General features: G+C 36.8%; 3 protein-coding genes across 3 annotated transcripts in view; 2 read left to right on the forward strand and 1 right to left on the reverse strand.

The window, feature by feature from the left end:
• Positions 1-2541, reverse strand: part of LOC116341623 (endoribonuclease Dicer-like) — a 14792-nt gene extending 12251 nt beyond the window's left edge. Inside the window, exon 1 of the mRNA XM_031768799.1 lies at positions 1991-2541. Within this exon, the coding sequence (XP_031624659.1) occupies positions 1991-2005 (15 nt within the window). The 5' untranslated portion in view covers positions 2006-2541. The remainder of the gene's footprint in view (positions 1-1990) is intronic.
• Positions 2409-5550, forward strand: LOC116341633 (pre-rRNA 2'-O-ribose RNA methyltransferase FTSJ3). Its single transcript, XM_031768812.1, has 4 exons — positions 2409-2885; positions 2959-4747; positions 4817-5239; positions 5323-5550. Exons 1-4 carry the CDS (start codon positions 2819-2821, stop codon positions 5510-5512), a joined length of 2469 nt encoding a protein of 822 aa, XP_031624672.1. The 5' UTR covers positions 2409-2818; the 3' UTR covers positions 5513-5550.
• Positions 5551-6147: 597 nt separating this feature from the next.
• On the forward strand, positions 6148-19364 carry LOC116341613 (transcription-associated protein 1). Its single transcript, XM_031768788.1, has 10 exons — positions 6148-6606; positions 6709-7005; positions 7130-8782; positions 8909-11218; positions 11395-12126; positions 12208-12351; positions 12425-16996; positions 17093-18382; positions 18464-18745; positions 18843-19364. The coding sequence occupies exons 2-10, from the start codon at positions 6736-6738 to the stop codon at positions 19155-19157; spliced, it is 11568 nt and encodes a 3855-aa protein (XP_031624648.1). The 5' UTR covers positions 6148-6606; positions 6709-6735; the 3' UTR covers positions 19158-19364.
• Positions 19365-21194: the final 1830 nt, after the last annotated feature.

The following is a 21194-nucleotide window of genomic DNA, read 5'->3' on the forward strand; positions in this document are numbered from 1 at the left end:
GGCCTTCAGCCGCGATTGTTGTATGGTTGGAAAGCCCTTGGGCCATAGATCAAGAAAAAAAAAATTCGAAAATCGGTCCACCTGTCTTCAAAATATGGTCCTTTCAAGAAAAGGGTCAAAATTCAGTTTTATGGCCATAGATGGCACTAAATGAGGTCGTCGACCCCTGAAACATCGATATTCGTATTCTAGAGCTCAATACCTTTCCAACGACCCCCTAACCGTCAAAATCGATCAATCTTTTCGAAAAATTACGCATTTTGAAAATTTCATATGATTTTCCTATAAAAGTCATTTGGTATGTGTATGTGTCTGTGCGCAATTTTGCGTACTTGTTTTTGATCTTTTTGAAACTTTCTGTGATTAAAGTACACAAAAAACTAAGACTTTTTTGTTCCGGCACTTTTCGGTATGGCCGCCATGTTGGCCATGGCCGGCCTCTAAAAGTCACTTTTCGACTTTTTTTCCTATGGTCACCGAAGCGCCATGACTTAACACCCCCCGGACATATGCATATCATTGGAAAGGTCTTGAAGTGAGCTATCGAATGGAGCCATTTGCGGTCCAAAAATTTCAATTTGGAGTGGCCAAATTGGCCAAAAACCAAAAAGTTACCGTTTGGCCGGACACATAATGGTCATTAGCTCGAAAACTAGCCTTTCATGGTCACTTAAAAATTTCACCGATTTTTAGGCCCAAGTCTAAGCTATAAAATGCCGCATAGCTTATATCCCTAAAAATTCTTGTCTTCACGATATGGCATTTGATAGCGCAAATATGGCCAAAAATGGCCAAAAAGGACAAAAAATGTTACTTTTAACATTTGAAGTATTTTATGGGCCAAAAAGTACTCCAATGACTCTGTAGATATGCTCTGTGACTAGCCAAACAAAATTGAATAAAATATCGACCGTTTTGGATGGCTATTCCACCAAAAATCGGCCAAATGTACCCAAATTCGAATTTTCACAAAAATGTCTACATGTATGAAATATGAAATCCTAACAACAAATAACTACATGTTTGATAGTTTCCTCGCATAAGATCGATAAAATACCGAATCTTATGTCCCCTCCCACCAGGCCAGAAGGTGGGCTATCGTCGGAAGAGGTGCATGCGATTAGTCACAAATGAAATTAAAAGAAATCTACAAAAGTGTTAGTATAAATGGCAAACTATGTAAAAGGTCATGCAAAAATGGCCATTATTTCATACGGTCGCTGTGGGACCTAGACTTGACATAACCAGGAAAAATGCATATTTGTTCGAAAGGTCTTAAAGTAAGCTCTCAAGTGGTGTCAATTGCGACTTAAAAATTTCATGTGGCAAATTGGCAAAAAACCAAAAATTGACCGTTGACCGCACACATAACGGACATTTTTTCGAAAAAGACTGCATAGGTTCTCTTGAAAATTTCATCAATTTAAGCCTCAAGTCAAAGATAAAACAATATGCATACCACATACCACTGAAAAATACCTCTGTTCCTCATTATGAACCATTTTTTGTATAAATTTGGTCCAAAAATAACCTAAAAATCCATATTTTCATTGAATTTGAAAAATATTCAAATTCATATGTCTTGAATCTTTAACTTGGAAAATAGCGCTTACAAAACTATTGATATCAAATTAAAAACCTCTATCGAGGTGAAGAACGAGTGACGATACCAAAATTTGAAACACAAAATTTCTGATATCAATTTTGTGACGAAAATAGTTGGTAGATGTATATTAAGTTTATATTCATAGTACACAGAAAATATATCTACCAACTATTTTCGTCACAAAATTGATATCAGAAATTTTGTGTTTCAAATTTTGGTATCGTCACTCGTTCTTCACCTCGATAGAGGTTTTTAATTTGATTATGTTCACGCACACATAAATGTTGGGGAGTTTTGACAATTCCTCTTTAACAAAAAAAATGTATTTGGAAATACTCAAAGAAACTTTCAGAATGAACATAAACAAAAGAAAATTCAACTCACTTGGTCGGATGACATGTTGAGTGATTTTTTTATATCACCAAAATGAATCTAAGCTGTTTTTAAGATTAATTATGGAATGACATTCACTTAATGAAAAAAAAAAAAACGATAATAATCGAAATCACAATCAAAATCTACACAATTTCACAATCAAATATTGATATTAACGCAAGTAAGTATTTCACTTCAAATTTCACATCAAAGCAATCCATGCGAGTTTACATTCAACAACACAGTGTGTACTCAATGTGGTTTACATAAATAGTTCTGTGTGATTGTGTCTTGACTATGTTTATAGAAGTGTGATAATTGTGTGTGCACTACAAAAACTAATGAACTATGACGTTTTGTGTCCGGTAAATCGGCATTTCTGCAACAACATAAACTATAATATGACGTAGCACAAACACAAACTATAACTCCTCCATATATGTTGAAGGAATGTCAATTTACGAAACAACAAAAAAAAAAAAATTAAACGAAAAATACTCAATCGATTCGACAATTCTGTATACGGCTAAATTGTATTTTGATCAGATTCGCGTACTCGTGGTCGAAAAATGTTCCCAATACTAATTCTGACAATCCGATGTGCGTGTTTGCACGCTGGCAACACTAATACCAATAAAAATCTGACATTTCAATACAAAATAGAGTGAAATGCTTGTGCCCTGCGCTCACCATAAACACGTGGGTCTTGTCAACGGGAAACCACGATACGTTTATTGAATTGTGTTTTTTTTCCTTTAATTCACCGAATAATTTCGTTTTAAACGGTCGATTTGATTATTTTTATTCGAATTGTGTATCTAACAAATTAAACACAAAATGGGGAAAAAAGGAAAGGTTGGAAAGGATCGTAAAGATAAGTTTTACAAGTTGGCAAAAGAAACTGGTATGTAAATCGAATGAAAATGAACCATTTGATAATTGAATAATAATGTTGGTGTTTTTTCGTTGAATTTCAGGTTTTCGTTCTCGTGCTGCCTTCAAATTGATTCAATTGAATCGTAAGTTTAATTTCTTGCAAAAATCACAAGTATGTATCGATTTGTGTGCGGCTCCCGGTGGTTGGATGCAAGTTGCCAAAGAGAATATGCCCATTTCGAGCATTGTGATCGGTGTTGATTTGTATCCCATCAAATCAATCAACGGATGCACCAGTTTGGTGGAAGACATTACCACCGATAAGTGTCGAACATCATTGAAAAAAGAGCTTCAAACATGGAAGGCTGATGTTGTATTGCACGATGGTGCTCCAAACGTTGGTAAAAATTGGTTGTTCGATGCGTATCAACAAATCTGTTTAACACTGCAAGCAACGAAATTGGCCAGTGAATTTTTGCGCAATGGCGGTTGGTTCATTACAAAAGTGTTTCGATCGAAAGATTATAATGCCTTGTTGTGGGTGTTAAAGCAACTATTCAAGAAAGTTCATGCCACAAAACCGTCAGCTTCGCGTAAAGAATCGGCTGAAATATTCGTTGTGTGCCAATATTTCATTGCACCGGATAAAATTGATCCGCGATTCTTCGAAGCGAAATACGTGTTTGAGGAGCTTGATTTAGAAGGTACAAAAACGGTTAGCTTACTGCATCCGGAAAAGAAACGCATCAAGCCAGAAGGATATACTGAAAAAGATTTTTCACTTCGGAATGAATTGATGGCATCGGAATTCATAAAAAGTACATCAGCACTATCGGCATTGCAGGGAGTCAGCGAAATTGTATTTGACGATGAGAAAATTGCATCGCATAAGAAAACAACAAACGAAATTAAAGAGTGTTGTAAAGATATCAAAGTTTTGGGTCGTAAAGATTTGAAAAATTTAATTTCATGGTGGAAGGTTTTGAATGCCGAATTTTATCCGAAAGAACAAGCAAAGGTCGAGGTTGAAACCATTACCGAAGAAAAAAAGAAACCATTAACACAAGAGGAAGTTGAAGAAATGGAATTCGAAGAGATTGAAAAGCAAATCGAAGAATTGGAAACGGAAAATTTAAAAGATCAAAAACGAAAGAAAAAGAAAGTACAAGAAGCACGACGTAAGCTTAACGAAAAAATCAATTTGAAAATGGTTATCAAAGGTGATTCGGGTCCACAGGAAGAAGATTCCGAGGTGTTTAGTTTGAAACAAATTAATAGCGCCGCCCAGTTGGAAAGTATTCAAGATATGGCACCCGATATGTATTTACCGGATGATGATGCTGGCAACAGCGAATTTATTCCAAAATATAAAAAATACGAGCGTGATTCAAGTCATTTGGACGACGATGGCTTCTATGCGGATGACGATGATAATCAAAATGATTCCGATGACAGCGAGAATAACGATTCGGATGACAGTGAAGAGCTTGGAAAGAAAGGACTTGGTTTTGATGATGAATCTGACCAAGATGATGAATCACAGAAGAAGAAAACCGACACAAAGAAGGCGAAAAAAGTGAAAAAAGGTGACGAAAATCCATTGTTGATGGACTTGGATGTTCGTGACAAAAGTACAAAACGAGATCATCGCGTCAATTTGTGGTTCGATAAAGAAAAATTCAAAGAGATGGACGCTGACAGTGAGGAGGGCGAAGATTTTGATTTAGATAAACTTAGTCATCAATACAAAACAAAAGGTGTTAAAGTTCTTGGCGAATCTAGCGAAAAAGAAAAAGAAAAAGAGGTGAAACAATTTATAGGCAAAAAAGCATTACGTCGTCAAAAGTATAAAGAGAATGCAGGCAGCGATGGAAATGACACATCAGACAGGTTAGTTTTTCGTTGAATTCTTTTTATTTAGAATATTTTATCAATTTTAATATTTTGTACCGCAAACAGCGATAGTGACGATGATGGTGTGGCCAATGATGATGGTAGCGGTGTGAAGGCTAAGAAAATCAAGTTGAACGAACAAGAATTAGCTTTAGGCTCAATGATCGTACAGAGTCAAAAGACCAAACGCGATCTGTTTGATGCGGCTTGGAATCGATATACATTCAATGATGAAAATTTACCAGAATGGTTTGTAAAGGACGAAGCACTTCATATGGTTAAAGAGGCGCCAGTACCAAAGGATTTGGTCGATGAATATCAAAAGAAAGTTGAAGAATTGAATGTTCGTCCAATTAAGAAAGTAATGGAGGCCAAAGCACGTAAGAAGCGTCGTGCCATGAAACGTTTTGAAAAGGCCAAGAAGAAGGCTGAATCAATTATGGAAAGCAATGATGCTAGCTCACAAGAAAAAATGAGACAGATTCGAAAGTAAGTTTGATGATTGGAACTTTCAATTTTTCAATGTACAATCTTCTCAACAATTATTTTTGTTTTCTTTTTTTATCATTCAGATTGTATAAGAAAGCGCAGGATAAAAAGGAGGAAATCAGTTATGTTGTGGCTCGTAAACATTTGTCAAGCAAACGTGTTCGACGACCAGCCGGTGTCAAGGGACGATTCAAGGTGGTCGACCCACGTATGAAAAAAGAAAAACGAGCTGCAAAAGCTAAAGAAAAGACGAAAAATCGACGAAAACATTAAATCAATCAACTCTTATTTTATGTTTATGATACATAATTTTTTTGTAATTTAATTATTGAGAAAAAATAATCAAAATAAAGCCATGGAAAATAAAATAATTATTTTATCAAAAAAATTTGGAACATTCGCGTCTTCTAATTTTTTGAATTATTATTATTATACAGAAATATAAGGGTCGAATGAAAAAAATAGACAGAAAAATTTGAAAGGAAAAGACTTCGAACTACAACATTGTTCTGAAGAAATTTTTAATTAACGAATATGATGCAAATAACAAAATATTGTCGTCTATTTTTACAGAATGGAATTAACTTCTTTTATGACCTGAAAGTTTGGTAAAAATTGAATACTGATAACTATAGGAAGTTATTGGCACTGAGACAAAAGAAATATGAAAAAATCCGTAAAAAAATGAAAATTTAAGTGCATTTAAAAAATATATGTTTTTTCAACCGAAATATGGATTATCATGAAATAATAATAAATGCACAATGTCAATGTTTTTCCCATTTGCCTGAAAAATGTCGATATTGCAGAGATGTTTTTACCGAAATACCAAAAATGACTATAATTTGGATTGTTTGTAATGTGTGTTCGGGCTGTTTGACAGGCAAGTTAGTTTGACAGAAAAATTGAAAACCGCATTTGTATCGTGCATTTGGGGCAGTACACACCGAAGTAAAATAAAATAAATTCGTAGTGCGAATATAAACATATCCAGTGAAAAAAGAGTATTAAAGTGATGTAAATTGAAAATAAAATAAAGTGTTTTAGTTTTTGTTTGAAATAATATCGAAAATGATTGATTAAAATTTGTCTTCAACAAACCATCCGCTCAGTTCACGACACGAACCGAGTCACGAATCACGCGACTACTAACACACACACACAAACATACCGCTGCGAATAGTTTAATAACAAACAGACTACTGCATGCCATTCACGTACATCGTGCGTGGATTGTATAGAATAGAATAAAATAAAATAGTAACAAAAAACGAGTGAATTTGTGAATAAATATCGAAAGTTCGGTGAATTTGTTTCGTTAATGGATATAGCGATACAGAATATGTACAGAGTCCGCTTCCATTGATGTAAATATGAATTAAATGAATGATAAAAAAGTAGCATAAATTTGCGTGAATGTTAAAATATTTGCACACTTATAAGATCAATTCTGATTCCCCGAACAACAGGCAAATAAATAAAAACAAAAATAAATAATGGCTAGCGCCACTGTAATAAATGCTGCATCGGCAGCTCAAGTGGATGCCGCCCAAATGAACACATTTCGCAGCTATGTTACAATGTTGGGCGATCCAACAGCTAAAGATGAGATTAAAATGAAAGCCGCACAGGAGTTGAGCGAAAATTTTGAACTGATTACACAGTGCAGCGGTTTTCAACTATTTCTTGAGCATTCAATGAAAATTTTTATCAAAATTTTACACGAAGGTGATCCGCTATTCATCTCCGAATACAATCTACAGCAGGTAAGTGATGAACACAAAATTTTATTTTGATTTTTTAGCATTTCGTGATTGACTCACGCCACATTTCAATTTGATTTATTCTCCGCTGACATCTGATATCAACGTTGTTTTCCACTCCGTATAGGTTCGAAAATTGATCTTGGAAATGATTCATCGTTTACCAACATCTGAAATTCTTCGTCCCTATGTGACGAGCATATTGTCATTAATGCTGAAATTACTGCAAAATGATAACGAAGAGAATGTGTTGGTATGCTTACGCATTATCATCGAACTACACAAACAGTATCGGCCACAATTCAATCCCGAAATTCATCTATTTTTACAATTGGTCAAACAAATTTACTCCGATCTACCGAAGCATATGCCAAAAATATTTGAGCCACGTCCGCCAATCCGTGTCAAAGACTTAAAAGATGTGAATTTAGAACAATTACTAAATGAAACCTATACAATTACACCGATTCAAGTGGAAAAGAAACCGGGCGAAACAAGCAACTCAAATTATAATCTAATACCAAAAGGTATTCTATCATTGAAAGTTTTACAAGAGCTCCCAATAATTGTGGTGCTCATGTATCAAATCTATAAACAATATGTACATCAAGAGGTTTCTGAATTCGTGCCATTGATCATGACAACAATTTCGTTGCAACCATCGCCGGTGGTGCGAAGTCAACCGCAATTCAATAAGGAGGTGTATGTTGATTTTATGGGTGCTCAAATTAAAACGTTATCATTTTTGGCATACATCATTCGGCTGTTCCAGGATGCAATCCAATTACATGCGGCAGCCATGGTAAAAGGCATGATCGGTTTATTACAGACATGCCCAAAAGAAGTGGCACATTTGAGAAAAGAACTGTTGATCGCTGCTCGACACATTTTGGCCACCGAATTGCGAAACAAATTTGTCGGTTCAATGGATAAATTGTTTGATGAAGATTTACTTTTGGGACGCGGTTGGACAACACACGAATCATTGCGACCGCTTGCCTATTCAACGCTTGCCGATCTCGTGCATCATGTGCGCCAGCATTTGAATATTCATGTATTAGCAAAAGCGGTACATTTATTCTCGAAAAATGTCCATGACGAATCGCTGCCAACAAGCATTCAAACCATGTCTTGTAAATTATTGTTGAATTTAGTTGATTGCATTCGACAACGCAGCGAAGCCGAATCAACAACCGCTCGCGATTTGCTCATCACCATGCTACGTATTTTCACATTGAAATTTAATACCATTGCAAAAATTCAATTGCCACAAATTGTGAGCAAATGGAAAACAATGAAAACGGAAAATCCAACTGCACCTGCATCGACTGCTACCAATGCAGCCACCAGTGGTGCAACCACAACCGCAACCACAGAAACACGTGACACATTGTCAATGGATTTGACCGTTACCGATCAAACGTCAAAATTGAGCACCATTGGCATTCCACCGCCAGCCAATTTAAATGTATCCGAATATAGAAGTCTGGTTAAAACACTGGTTTGTGGTGTAAAGACCATTACATGGGGTTTGGCCAGTTGTAAATCAACATTTAATGAAGCCACCGTTCAAGGTGCACAGTCGAAAATGTTTCAGCCCAAAGAAATTTTGATGTTCATCGATTTGGTGCATTGGGCATTAGAAGCGTTAGACATTTATACAATCAATGCACCCGGAAATGGAGCAGCGTGTACACAAGTGGCCAAAACAAGTGGACAACAATTGCCTGTACCACGGTCGAAAGAAGAAAAAGAAGTTTTGGAACATTTTAGTGGAGTGGTAAGTTTATTTTCGGTTAAAATGTCTCTTTTTCAGAGGGTAAAAGACTAGTAAATTAAATTAAAATTCACTTAAGTAAAACCATTAATTTTGGTTTTTTTGTTTTGTCTCTTTTTTAATTTTCAGTTTTTAATGATGCCAAATCAAAATTTCCAAGAAATTTTCGCATCAACAGCCGAATATATGGTTGAAAGAATCTACAAAAATTCAGCATTACAAGTGATTGCCAATTCATTCTTGGCAAATCCATCGACATCGCCTCTATTTGCAACGGTTCTGGTGGAATATTTGCTTGAACGTATGGAAGAAATGGGATCAAATATTGAACGATCGAATCTGTATTTACGCTTATTCAAATTAGTTTTTGGTTCGGTTAGTTTGTTTCCTGCTGAAAATGAGCATATGTTACGGCCGCATCTCCATAATATTGTGATTCGTTCAATGGAATTGGCAATGACAGCCAAAGAACCGTACAATTATTTCTTATTACTTCGTGCATTGTTCCGTTCAATTGGTGGTGGCAGTCATGATTTATTGTATCAAGAATTTTTGCCACTTTTGCCAAATTTACTTGAAGGATTGAATCGTTTACAAAGTGGTTTCCATAAACAGCATATGAAAGATCTATTTGTTGAGCTCTGTTTAACAGTTCCCGTACGTCTTTCATCACTCTTGCCGTATTTGCCAATGTTGATGGATCCATTGGTGTCCGCATTGAATGGTTCATACACATTGATTAGTCAAGGATTGCGTACGCTTGAGCTTTGTGTTGATAATTTGCAACCCGATTTCCTATACGATCACATTCATCCAGTGCGAGCCGATCTAATGCAAGCCTTATGGCATACATTACGTAATCAAGACAGTGCTGCTCAGGTTGCTTTCCGTGTTTTGGGTAAATTTGGCGGTGGAAATCGTAAAATGATGGTGGAACCACAGCGTTTAGCATACAATGAAAAGAATGCACAGACAACAGCGATCATTGCTCATTTCATCGAACATCAAAAACCAATTGAATTCCCCGTTGATAAGGTCATCGAAACGGCATTCAATGCATTGAAAAATAGTTCAACCGATCCATTCTATTGGCGTCAAAGTTGGGAAGTGATTCGATGCTATTTGGCAGCGTCATTATGTTTGGACGACGATAAACATACGCTACAGAAATTATTTATGCATAATTCATTTATGGATGGTAGCATTGGCACATCACCGGGACCACATTACAAATCACCCGATGCGCAAGCCCGTCAAACACAACAGACCGCATTGACCGGTATGTTTGTTGCGGCCGCTACTAAAGAATTGCGTCAATATGTCTTACCAACAATGGTCGCTGTTGTTCGTCACTATACAATGGTTGCAATCGCACAACAGGCCGGTCCATTCCCATACAAGCATGCATATCAAGTGAGCAACGGTTTGGATCCATTGATTCTGATTGACGCATTGGCCGTTATAATGGGACATGAAGAAAAGGAACTGTGCAAACCCGGCCATTTGGCAATGGTTCTAATATTGGAAACAGCAACAAATATTATGGGCAATAAAGAACGTGCCTGTCGTTTGCCAATGATGCAATATTTGGCAGAACGCATGTCATCATTGTGCTATGAACGTCCATGGTATGCAAAAATGGGCGGATGTACAGCATTGAAATTTCTTTATCAACACATGGCAATGAGATGGTTGTATCAACATCTTTTCGTATTTCTCAAGGCATTCATGTTTGTGATTATGGATTTGGCCGGTGAAGTTTCGAGCGGTGCAATCGATATGGCGAAAAGTTATTTGGAGCAAATGCTTACAATTACAATGGTACCATTGGGCAAGGAATGCAAAAATGAAGAATTGGTTACAACACAAAACAAGGCCATTTACGAAGTTGTTCAAGAGCTTGTACGCCAAGTAACGAGCCCCAATTCAATGGTACGTGAACAAGCGATGTCTTCATTGAGATTGATCGCAAATGCACAAAATAAAACAATTACCGAAGTTATGATGCCACATCGTGAAGTTCTTGCCGATATTATACCACCGAGAAAGCATTCATTGCGACACCAACCATGCAGCGCTCAAATTGGATTAATGGATGGCAATACATTTTGTACGACACTCGAACCGAAGTTATTCACACCCGATATAATTTGTGATTATGATAAACTATGCTTTCCCGATCTGATCACAATTTGCAATGCAGAGGATGGCGTTCTCACCAAATTGGATTGCTTCAAAAATGTCACCAATTTGATTCCGTTGCGAAAGAGTGCATTGAAAACTCTGACTGCTTGTCATTATTTGGCTGATGCAGCGAACCGAGACAAGATCTTACAACTGCTTCTCAAATCATTGGAGAAAAACAATACCGAACTACAAGAAACCGCCTTTGAATGTTTGCAAAAATTCTTATCGGTTTACACCATTGACAAAGAAATCGTGAGTACAATTCTGTTTTTTTTTTTATTTCTATTTGACTAACAAGACCTTTCGAAAAATCGAAGACTACCACTTGAATCCAGAGCATTTCTTCAACATTTTTCGAGTTTAATGATTTTTTATTTAACATTTTTCTGAATATAATCATTTTACTTTTTTGTCCTTGTATCAAACAGATTCACAGCGCAATGAGACCATTGCTTTTAACACTCGGCGATTATCGTAATTTAACGTTGAATGGAACAAAACGTCTTTCGTATTTGACACGATTGTTCCCGTCGATGTTCAATGAAAAATTGTGCGAACAATTATTGCAGCACATTTGCAAAATGCTCGAGAATTCAATAACAGCCAATAAAGGAAAGAATTTCTTGGCAATTGCCAAAACCGGCGAAAATGAACAAAAAGTTGCCACAATTTTGGGAATATTCCACCAAATACCAGCTGCCACAAATAAATTCATTGAAACATTGTGCCGATTGATTCTGCAAACGGAGAAAAATCTAATGATCGAACCGTCTTGCCCATTCCGTGAACCGTTAGTTAAATTTCTACTCCGATATCCCGGCGACACCATCGATTTACTGATGAACGACAATAACATTAAGGATCAACAGAACAATCGATTTGTTATTTATCTGTTGAAACATGAAAGCGGACAGGAATTCAGAAATGTTATGCAAACCAGATCAAATCGATTGATTCAATTGATTTTATGCAATCCATATGATGGAATCGCAACTATTCAAAGTCAAGTTATTCTTGCATCACATGAAGATCGCTACGAAGCACAACATCAAGCGGTCGTTGTGATTACAACACTTATCGAGTTTGATGAAAATTGGATCGCCGATCAAACGGAGCTAGTAAATGCATTGAAAAATATTTGGCAAACTGATTTGTATAAGGTAAGCGAAAAGCAACATATTTAAATAACAAGTTTGATTAACAATTTATCCTTAAAATATGATTTTATTGGCGTATTTCAGAGTTGCGAAACAAATGTAGCTTGCGATCTGTGGCATTTGATTTCAAAAATTTTCCTAAAATACTTTACACATCACACCGAAGACATCGATTTATTGTTCATGCTATTGAAAGCGTTGTGCTTGCGCTTCATTCCCGATTTCCAGGTAATTTTCAATGATTCATATACTCATCGGATTGAAGGGAACTTAAAAAAAAAACTGCTTATTTTCATTTCAGTTTCTACGTGATTTCCTCTCAAATACCGTTGCACAGAACTATACCGTTGATTGGAAGCGTAAAGTGTTCTTCCATTTTGTTGAAAATTTCCATAATCCAGCATTGTCACAAGAGCTAAAAGCGAAAATTTTGACCACAATTTTGATTCCATGCTTTGCCATGAGCTTTGAAAAGGGTGAAGGTGTCAAATTGATCGGTGCACCACCGTCACCATATCAAGAAGATGAAAACAATGTTGTGTCTGTATTCATCAGTCGTGTAATCGATCCGGATAAGCCATTCGAGCATGATGATGCTGTGCGCATAGCTTTGCTACAATTTGCATGCCTCTTGGTTGAACGAGCATCGCCACACATCCACGATGGTGATTCGAATAATAAACGCCAAGGCAATAAACTACGTCGATTGATGACATTTGCTTGGCCCTGTTTGCTGGGTAAAAATTGTGTCGATCCATCGGCACGTTATCATGGTCATTTGTTGCTAAGTCATATAATTGCACGGCTCGCAATTCACAAGCGAATTGTATTGCAAGTATTCCATTCGTTGCTAAAAGGGCATGCAATCGAAGCTCGATCGGTTGTTCGTCAATCGCTTGAAGTGCTAACACCGGCAATGCCATTGCGTATGGAAGATGGGCACACAATGTTAACGCATTGGACGAAGAAAATCATTGTCGAAGAAGGACATTCGATGCAACAACTATTCCATATTTTACAATTGGTGGTACGCCATTCAAAAGTCTACTATCCCGTTCGACACAATCTTGTACAACATATGATCACATCCATTACACGTTTGGGCTTTTCAGCAACCGCAACGCTTGAATATCGTAAATTGGCCGTTGAATTGGCCGAAGTAATTGTTAAATGGGAATTGCAACGAATCAAAGAAGAGAATGAAGCCAATGGCATTGTTATATCCGACGAATTGAATGAAGCACTAAATTCAGGTACGGCTGTTAAACGTTCTAGTCCCGATGATGGTGAACAACAGCGTAAAAAATTGGCAGTTGATAGTGGATCCACACCGACCGCAGCCGGTACAAGTCAACTACCACCAGCCGCAAAAGTTGAATCGCTTGAGCCAATTGAGAAGCATCACTGTGACACAGTCATCAATTTCCTATTCCGATTATCGTGTCAGGTGAACGATGCATCACCAACACCCGGCGCCATGACACCAGGTGAAAATCTATCGCGTCGTTGTGTTGCCCTATTGAAAATGGCATTAAAACCAGAAGTTTGGACTCAACCGATTGATTTGAAATTGCATTGGTTGGATAAGGTGTTCAGCAGCGTTGAAAGTTCACAGCCAAACTTTGGAAACATTTGTACTGGCCTTGAACTTCTTACATTTTTACTCGGTGTTTTAAAGAAAGAACAAATTTTGGCCATTTTCCGTCCATTGCAAAAAGGACTTTCGGCATGCGTTACATGCTCGAACACTAGAGTTACACGTCTTATGCACGGATTATTATCACGTTTGATGGGCCTTTTCCCCACCGATGCGTTCCACAAACACGAAGAACTGGAAGTTTTATATGCAACCATCAGTAAAATGATCTTTGAAGGTTTGGCCACATTTGAGAAGAGTCCACAGGCAAATCCGTCATCATTGTTTGGAACGTTAATGATTTTGAAGGCCGCTTGTATGAATAATCCAAGCTATATTGATCGTTTAATGATGCCCTTCATGCGTCTATTGAATCGATTGACTAAGGAACATTTGAATGGATCACCACATCATCAGACCGCTCAACAGTGTCAAGCCGATGGCACAAATAGTAATACACTTGCACTTGAATTGCTAATTCTATCCTTGGATTTGGTGAAAAATCGTGTTGTTGTTATGGGCGTTGAAATTCGTAAACTTTTCATTGGCGGCATTCTAGTTGGTCTCATCGAAAAATCGTCCGAAGTAAAAGTAATGAAAGCCATTGTTAAAATCATTGAAGATTGGATGAAAAATAAATCGAGCAGTGTAACCGTAACACAAGCACCAACATTACGTGAAAAATCAATTTTGCTGGTAAAATTAATGCATTACGTTGAAAAACGATTCTCCGACGATCAAGAATTGAATGCACAATTTTTGGAATTAATAAATTACATTTACCGTGACGATCAATTGAAGCAATCGGAATTGGTTTCGAAATTGGAATCAGCATTTTTGAGTGGATTGCGATGCAATCAACCTGCAATTCGTGCCAAATTCTTGGAAATTTTCGATGGTTCGATGCGTCGACGACTTCACGATCGTCTACTTTATATTGTTTGTTCACAAGCATGGGACGCAATTGGTCAACATTATTGGATAAAACAATGCATTGAATTATTGATTTTAACAGCAAATACATCAACACAAATTCGAAATGCAAATGACACCCATCTATTGCCAAGCATTTCATCGGTCATTAATCTCACCGATTCGGAAGAGAAAAAAGACTTTGTCATCTATACACAAGTGCACAACGATCAACCGGATGTATTCGATAATATTGAAGATAAAGAGGACAATTTCGATATGGACATGAATGTTGATTTGAATATATCACGGCGCGAAGAAAGTGAACGTCCAGTTGCCAATCGAAATGCAGCACTAGTTAAATTAATAAGTCGTCAAGCTGAATTTCTGGAAGCAAATCGAAAAGTTCGTACCGAACAATTTTTGGTGGCATGCGCACAATTGTGTCACATGGATACACCGTTAGCCGAAGGTGTTTGGTTGTCCATATTCCCTCGTATGTGGTCCATTTTGGATGAAGGTCAACAACAATCATTGGTTCGTGAAATGGTACCATTTTTATCGTCCGGAACTCATGTCACCCAAAAAGATTGCCATCCAACGGCTATTAATACTTTTGTCGAAGCATTATCACGGTGCCAGCCTCAAGTTCATTTACCTCCGAATCTAATGACATATCTTGGTAAAGCGCACAATCTATGGCATCGAATGACATTATCATTGGAAGATATGTGCAACGAATGGCCAAATAAACAAGAACAATTGGGCGAATACGCTGATCCCGATATCACCGACTACAGTTCCACCGAAATGAGTAAGGCAGCCATTTTCGATCCATTGTCGCATATGTATTCGTCGTTGCATGAAGAAGATCTATGGGCTGGACTATGGCAAAAATATGCAAAATATCCGGAAACAAATCAAGCAATTGCCTACGAACAAATGGGCTTCTTTGAAGAAGCACAAGGTGCATACGATTTGGTCATGACAAAATACAAACAAGAAGCGGCCAGCGGACCAACACCAATCGATATGAATAGTGAACTTCAATTATGGGAAACGCATTGGTTACGATGTGCAAAAGAACTAAATCAATGGGACATTATATTGGACTATGCTAAAATGCACAAAGATAAAAAATCATTTTTGATCATGGAAAGTGCATGGCGTGTACCTGATTGGGACATTATGAAACAAGCACTGAACCGTGTCGAACACGCCAGCCCAAAAAAGGATGGATACAAAGTGAATTTGTATCGTGGCTTCTTGGCAATTCTCTATCCAGATGAACAACAATTGCAAACCGTTGAACGATACGTTGAAATCGCATCGGTATTTTGTATGCGTGAATGGCGTCGATTACCACACATTGTATCTCATATTCACTTACCATTGCTGCAGGCCGCTCAACAAATTATGGAACTCCAAGAAGCATGCCAAATACACACTGGTTTACAACAAAGTCGCATATCATCGTTGCACGACATGAAAGCCATTGTTAAAACGTGGCGCAATCGATTACCGGTCGTTGCTGATGATTTGTCACATTGGAGCGATATATTTACGTGGCGTCAACATCACTATCAAATTATTACAACACATTTAGAAAAACAACCGGACGTTGTAACAAACAGTAATCAAAGTATGTTGGGCGTTCATGCATCGGCACAGGCAATTATTCACTTCGGTAAAATGGCACGCAAACATGGTTTAACCGGTGTGTGTCAAGACACATTATCACGCATTTATACAATACCATCGGTGCCAATTGTTGACTGTTTCCAAAAGATTCGACAACAGGTTAAATGCTATTTACAAATAGCCGCTATGAATGGTCGTGGCGAATTGGCTGAGGCCCTTGAGGTCATTGAATCAACGAATCTGACATATTTCTCACGTGAAATGAGCGCCGAATTTTCAGCACTGAAGGGTTTACTACTGGCACAAAGTGGCAATTCGGAAGAAGCAAACAAAGCATTCAGTGCCGCCACTGTTATGCATGACACATTGATCAAAGCATGGGCATTATGGGGTGATTATTTGGAGCAAATATTCACCAAAGAATCACGAAAAATGCATCTTGGTGTTAGTGCGATGATTTGCTTTTTACATGCGTGTCGACATCAAAACGAAAGCAAATCTAGAAAATATTTGGCGAAAGTGCTTTGGCTATTGTCTTATGACGATGAACAATCTTCTCTTATGGAAGCGCTTGATAAATATGCTGTTGGTGTTCCACCTTTACATTGGCTACCGTGGATTCAGCAATTGCTTTGCAGTTTGGTTCAGTACGAAGGGACGGCCATTTTGAATTTATTGAGTCAGGTAAGAGTCATTGCTATCAATTACATGTTTGTTCTTTCAACTGTCTAGAATTATGCGAAAAAAAATGTTAATAATTGTTTCTTTAATCTTATTCAGGTTGGTCGAATGTTCCCGCAAGCCGTTTACTTCCCAATTCGAACCTTGTATTTAACATTGAAAATTGAGCAACTTGAAAAGGCAAGAACAACGAAAAAAGCCACCGAAAAACAAAATGGTGGTCAACCACAGAGTTCAAATCCGCGTCCGATACGTGCGACACCGCCAATGTGGCGTTGCTCAAAAGTGATGCATGTTCAACGTGAAATTCATCCAACCATTCTCAGTGCATTGGAAGGTATTGTGGATCAGATGATATGGTTGCGTGAGAATTGGTATGAAGAAGTGTTGCGACAATTGCGACAGGGTCTGATCAAATGCTATGCCATTGCATTTGAAAACCGTGGAACCGTGAACGAGGCTAAGATAACACCGCACACACTCAATTTTGTTAAAAAACTGATTGCCACATTTGGCATTGGCATTGAAAACATATCGAATTCAGCTGCGTCAACCGATGCCAAAGATCCGCTTGCAAAACGTGCACAGGCGACTGTACAAGATCCCGTATTCCAAAAAATGCGCGGACAATTTTCAATGGATTTCGATTTTGATTCACAGCCACAATCGATGAAACTGCATAATTTAATTTCAAAACTCAAGAAATGGATAAAAGTGTTGGAATCGAAAAATAAACAATTGCCAAAATCATTTTTGATTGAAGAAAAATGTCGATACTTATCGAATTTCAGTCAGAAAACTGCTGAGGTTGAACTACCTGGTGAACTACTACTACCGCGTCATTCGCACTATCACATTCGAATTGCACGGTTTATGCCACGCGTTGAAGTCGTTCAGAAACACAACACGGCCGCTCGTCGTCTATTTATTCGTGGAACGAATGGCAAAGTCTATCCATATTTGGTGATCAATGACTCCGGTTTGGGTGATGCCAGACGAGAAGAACGTGTTTTACAATTGCTTCGAATGTTAAATCATTATTTGGCCAAACAAAAAGAAACATCACGTCGATTCTTACACATCACTGTGCCGCGAGTGGTTGCCGTCTCACCACAAATGCGTTTGGTTGAAGATAATCCAAGCAGCTTATCACTTTTGGACATCTTTAAAAATGGTTGCTCTAAATTAGGTATTGAACATGATGTACCATTGGCACGATACTATGAACGTTTGGCCGATGTACAAGCACGAGGCTCACAAACAACACACACCGTTTTACGTGATATTTTACGTGAAGTACAAACATCCATGGTGCCGAAGACAATTTTGAAAGATTGGGCTGTTAAAAATTATACCTCTGCAACAGACTATTGGCAATTCCGTAAAATGGTAAGTTGAAATTACTCAAAATGATTGAATTTCAATAGATTTTAATTTATAAATAATCGCATTTATTTATTCTCATTTCAGTTTACACTACAACTATCATTGGCATGCTTATGTGAATATGCATTACACTTGACCGCGACGAATGCCGATATGATGTACATTCATCAAGACTCAGGTCTCATAAATATTTCGTACTTTAAATTTGATATCGATGAAGCGACCGATGAATTAGGTGCTAACCGTGCGGTTCCATTCCGATTGACACCAAATATCGTGGAATTTTTGTCGAGCATTGGCATCACGGGACCATTGACCGCATCGGCCATTGTAACTGCACGTTGCTTAGTTCAACCAAACTTTAAGGTACATTTTTTTCATACATTTCTAATTTGTTGATTATTGATTATTCATTTTAACAAAAACATATTCTAAATTCAATTTTTGCGCTTAATTTTTACAGCTTCCGACAATTCTACGAGCAATTTTGCGTGATGAAATCATAGCGCTGCAGAAAAAGCGTCTGAAGGATGAAAAAATGCAAATGGAAGCAAGTGGTGAGATAAATCCAGAGAGTCCATCGAATGACGAAATCAAAGTCGATATGGAGAAGATAATTGTGTTTGTCAATAAAGCAGTCAACTCGATTATGGGCCGACTCAACAGTATTTCGTATTTCGATAATGTCGAAAATAATAAAATGAGCACACTTGTACAGGCCGCACACAATCCAGACAATCTTTGTCGCATGGATCCTGCTTGGCATCCTTGGGTCTAAATTAGCTTCGCCAATTAGTATTGGTATATCACATGAAACATCATTTTAGTCTTTTTTAAATTAAACAAAAAAATTATTAAATTTCAATGTACTCAAGACTAAAAAGGGAAGAAGAAAAAAACATATAAAGAAGTGATTTAAATTACTTATTCCAATCTTTTAAAATTGATGTGAGCAAAGTAGATCTTAACATATATTTTTTTGATTTTAAGACGTTTCCGATTTTTATTTGGAAAGTAATATTATTGTAAATTTAAATTGAATAAAGTATTAAAATAATAATTGTAATGGTTTTTTCTTTGCTATTCCATGAAAATTCATTTAATAGGTTCCACTTCTACTTTGAAAAGTATTTGAAACTAATTTGCGAGACTGAAAAATGACCAGGAGTCATGATTCTCATTAGCCTTGTCGAATTTTGTTCCTTTCTCAGACTTTTTTTTGTCCAATGCCATAATTTGATATTTTTTTGGATGTCCACTACAAAAACTCAAATTATGGATGCATACACACTGGATAGTGAAAATGTGAAATTATGGTATTGGACAAAAAAGTCTCAGTTCCACGTACCACGGGTACAAAACAAAAGGCGCTTAAATATACAAAAACATTTTTAAAAAAAACTGATGAATTGGTGTACTACATCTGATTGCTCTAGAATAGAAACAGCATATCAAAGCGAAACAAGACGTTTGATTACGTATTCATATTTTAATTCATACAAACTACAACAACAAATCCAAATGAGAAAAACGTCTGGTTTCGCTTTGATATGCGAACATTTAATATGCTGTTTTTATTCTAGAGCAATCATCTCAAAAATAAGTACACAGGTCCACAGGATTAGTCTATTGCACCATAATCCACTAAATAAAGTTTTTCTAATTTCAAATTACATACCCATATACCCCCATCATATTAGAACTTGTCAAATATAAAGAGTCATAATGGTAGAAAAAGATGGCAAATACCATCGAGTTCATCATTTTAATTTCAAATTATGAAGATGTTCATTTATAAAGGTTCGTTCAAAAAAATGCACGAATCAAATATTTAATATTCAATCGAGTCATAAGCTAAATTACGGAAAATAACTACATAATATCCACCAAATGAGAAGGTTTTTCAATTTCAAATCTTCGAGACTTTGATTGATGAAGATGAAATTTTGGGTTTCAATGTCTGACCCAGAAATTCTAACTGACCCCAATAATTAAAATCACCTGTTCATGTTCGGAGCACATTTAAGCACGTTATGTAATGCGGACTTACGAAAAACATTTGTTTTTAATTTAGCCAACAAATGGTGAATGTATATAATATGATGGCCGGGGAATATAGTCTGGATCTATCTATATCGATAAAAATCACATTACACATTGGGTGATGGTAATTATGCGATAAGACAATGTGATATAATTATATCGGCGGCATTGGGACATGCAAATCATGTTCATGTATCATGATTCGATTCATTGTTTGACAATACCACCAGAGACATAGTGAAAATAATACATATTGTTTTTTAGTCAATCGAGTCCACTTTCATTTTTGTGATGTCTTAAAAAAAATTGTATTTGTTGCTTGGACATTCCACTAAAAATTCATTAAATAATTATTATCCACTAGTTCCCATGTGAATATTTAAATTGTTGCATAAATCATTACCGAAAGCTAAATATAGTTTACGAAAAAGTTTAGAAACAAAAAAGTGCATCGTTGACCATCATTGCATTAAGAACCAAATAATCGCTTATTAAATATTCATAGTCAAATACGACGTTTAGAGTGAAACTATACACTTTCGCTTCTCTCAATGGACACATTTCAAACATGATTTTTAGGTCATTTAGTTCAAAATTCTTTTTTTTTCGTCAAGTATTTTAATGGAACTAGAACAATTCATATATTTTTTTAAAATGCTATAACATCAATATCACTGACACCAAACGGTTAAGTATACAATCGACGGTGAAACAGCATGCTTGTTTGTTTGGGAACAATTTAAAAGCTTTGAATTGTCTTTTATGAATGTTT

Source organism: Contarinia nasturtii, unplaced genomic scaffold (assembly GCF_009176525.2).
Source record: "Contarinia nasturtii isolate CC-2019 unplaced genomic scaffold, AAFC_CNas_1.1 Cnas_scaffold_129, whole genome shotgun sequence".
Taxonomy (NCBI): domain Eukaryota; kingdom Metazoa; phylum Arthropoda; class Insecta; order Diptera; family Cecidomyiidae; genus Contarinia; species Contarinia nasturtii.